Source organism: Seriola lalandi, unplaced genomic scaffold (assembly GCF_002814215.2).
Source record: "Seriola lalandi dorsalis isolate HSWRI2012SDOR001 ecotype SW California unplaced genomic scaffold, Sedor1 jcf7180002004086, whole genome shotgun sequence".
In the NCBI taxonomy this organism is placed as follows: Eukaryota; Metazoa; Chordata; class Actinopteri; order Carangiformes; family Carangidae; genus Seriola; species Seriola lalandi.
Window position 1 is genome coordinate 1 of NW_019474741.1, and position 1,610 is coordinate 1,610.

At 43.3% G+C, this 1,610-nt stretch overlaps 1 protein-coding gene across 1 annotated transcript; it reads left to right on the forward strand.

Moving 5' to 3' along the window:
* Positions 1-175: 175 nt before the first annotated feature.
* On the forward strand, positions 176-1,502 carry LOC111668451 (WW domain-binding protein 11-like; the record flags this gene model as incomplete). The annotated part of the gene is made up of 4 exons (XM_023424529.2): positions 176-384; positions 725-858; positions 959-1,125; positions 1,215-1,502. Coding segments are annotated over exons 2-4 (547 nt in total), but the record flags the coding sequence as incomplete, so codon positions are not given.
* Between the last annotated feature and the right edge of the window lie 108 nt (positions 1,503-1,610).

Genomic DNA, 1,610 nt, shown 5'->3' on the forward strand with positions numbered 1-1,610 from the left:
TTTTTTTTTTTTTTTAAAGCAGGTGAACCTGCCAATAAAAGCCAAGTCACCTCTTTTCCACTGCCAGTCGAGTTTCTCGCAGTTGGCTAGGCGATGCATATAACCGCTAGGCTGTAATTCTAGTTTAACAAATAATTTGCTTTTGTTTCTAACACATAATAAAACTCTATTGTAACACCTTCAACAGAGTTCAACCCAGTTCAGCAGCCTCTACTGAATGAGAAGGTGTTGAGGGACAAGAGGAAGAAGCTACGCGAGACATTTGAACGCATTGTTCGTCTGTACGAGAGAGAGAATCCTGACACCTACAAGGAACTACGCAAACTAGAATTGGACTACGAGACCAAACGGGGGCAGCTGGCTCTTTATTTTGACTCAGTCAAGGTGTGTTTGTTTGTGTGTGTGTGTGTATTAGTTTGTACTTGACAAGGATTTGTATTGATTTGTGTTGACTTGTGAAAGAGAGGATGTTGTATGCACAATTCCATAATAGCTGGTTGGTCTGAGATACAACAACATGAAAATTAATTTGATTGCAGGCACAGAGGTTTTGATTAATCTTGATCCAGAGGTGTTGAAACATTGGATGTGTTATAAGCATCAGTGTGTTTGTGTCTTTTGTATATGTTGAGTTTCAGTATTAATATTGCAGTTCCTTTACATTGCTTTGCATTGTGGTGACTTTCTGTTTACTATCTTGTGTGTATCATTTTCTATTTTTCAGAATGCAGAGTCAGTGGAGGTGGACAGTATCCCTTTACCAGATATGCCTCATGCCCCCTCCAATATCCACATCCAGGACATCCCACTACCAGGGGCTCAGCCTCCCTCTATACTGAAGAAGAGTTCCACTTTTGGGTAGGCCCTGAGCTGTACAGGTTTCTGCAAGTAAACTCGGTATATGGCGCTGTTGTGCTTTACTACCACTGAGGTAAATGTCTTTTCTTGTGTCTCTCAGTAAAGGACCTCTCTCGTCATCCTCTGGACCAGTGTTGGCAACAGTACCAGGTGTCCCACGTTTACCTCCGGGGAAGAAGCCCCCTGGCCCTCCACCTGGACCCCCACCTCCACAGGTCCTGGCACTGTACGGCATTCCTGCTCGACGAGCTTTTGGCGCAGATTCAGGTAACACACAAACTGTCCCCTCAATGGCTGATTAATTATTTCTGATTGCTTATTTAACTTTAACTAATTTTTACTGACCCCCCAAACAGAGCCTTCCATTCCTGGTTTAGAAAAGGACTCTGCGATGGAGCTGGGAAGAGATCGAGATAGTGGCAGTGAGAGCGACAGAGATCGGGAGGATGTGGATGATGATGACAGCGACTCTGAAGAGGACAGTGAAGAAGAGAGAGATGAAGGGGTAGACGGTGACCAGAGAATGATTCTGGACAGGCAGGATGATGAGAGGGAAAGAGAGGAGGAAAGAGACAGAAATGAAAGGCATGCTGGTGAGTGTCTCAGCTTCTTCAGCATATTGATGATGATTGATATGATTTTATGTACAATGGAGCAAAATTGCAGTTCTGCAGGCACTCAGCAAAGGATGAATAGCTTCAAAGCATTTTCTGAAAAATTACACTGATTAAGATTTGTGTTCTTACATTAAT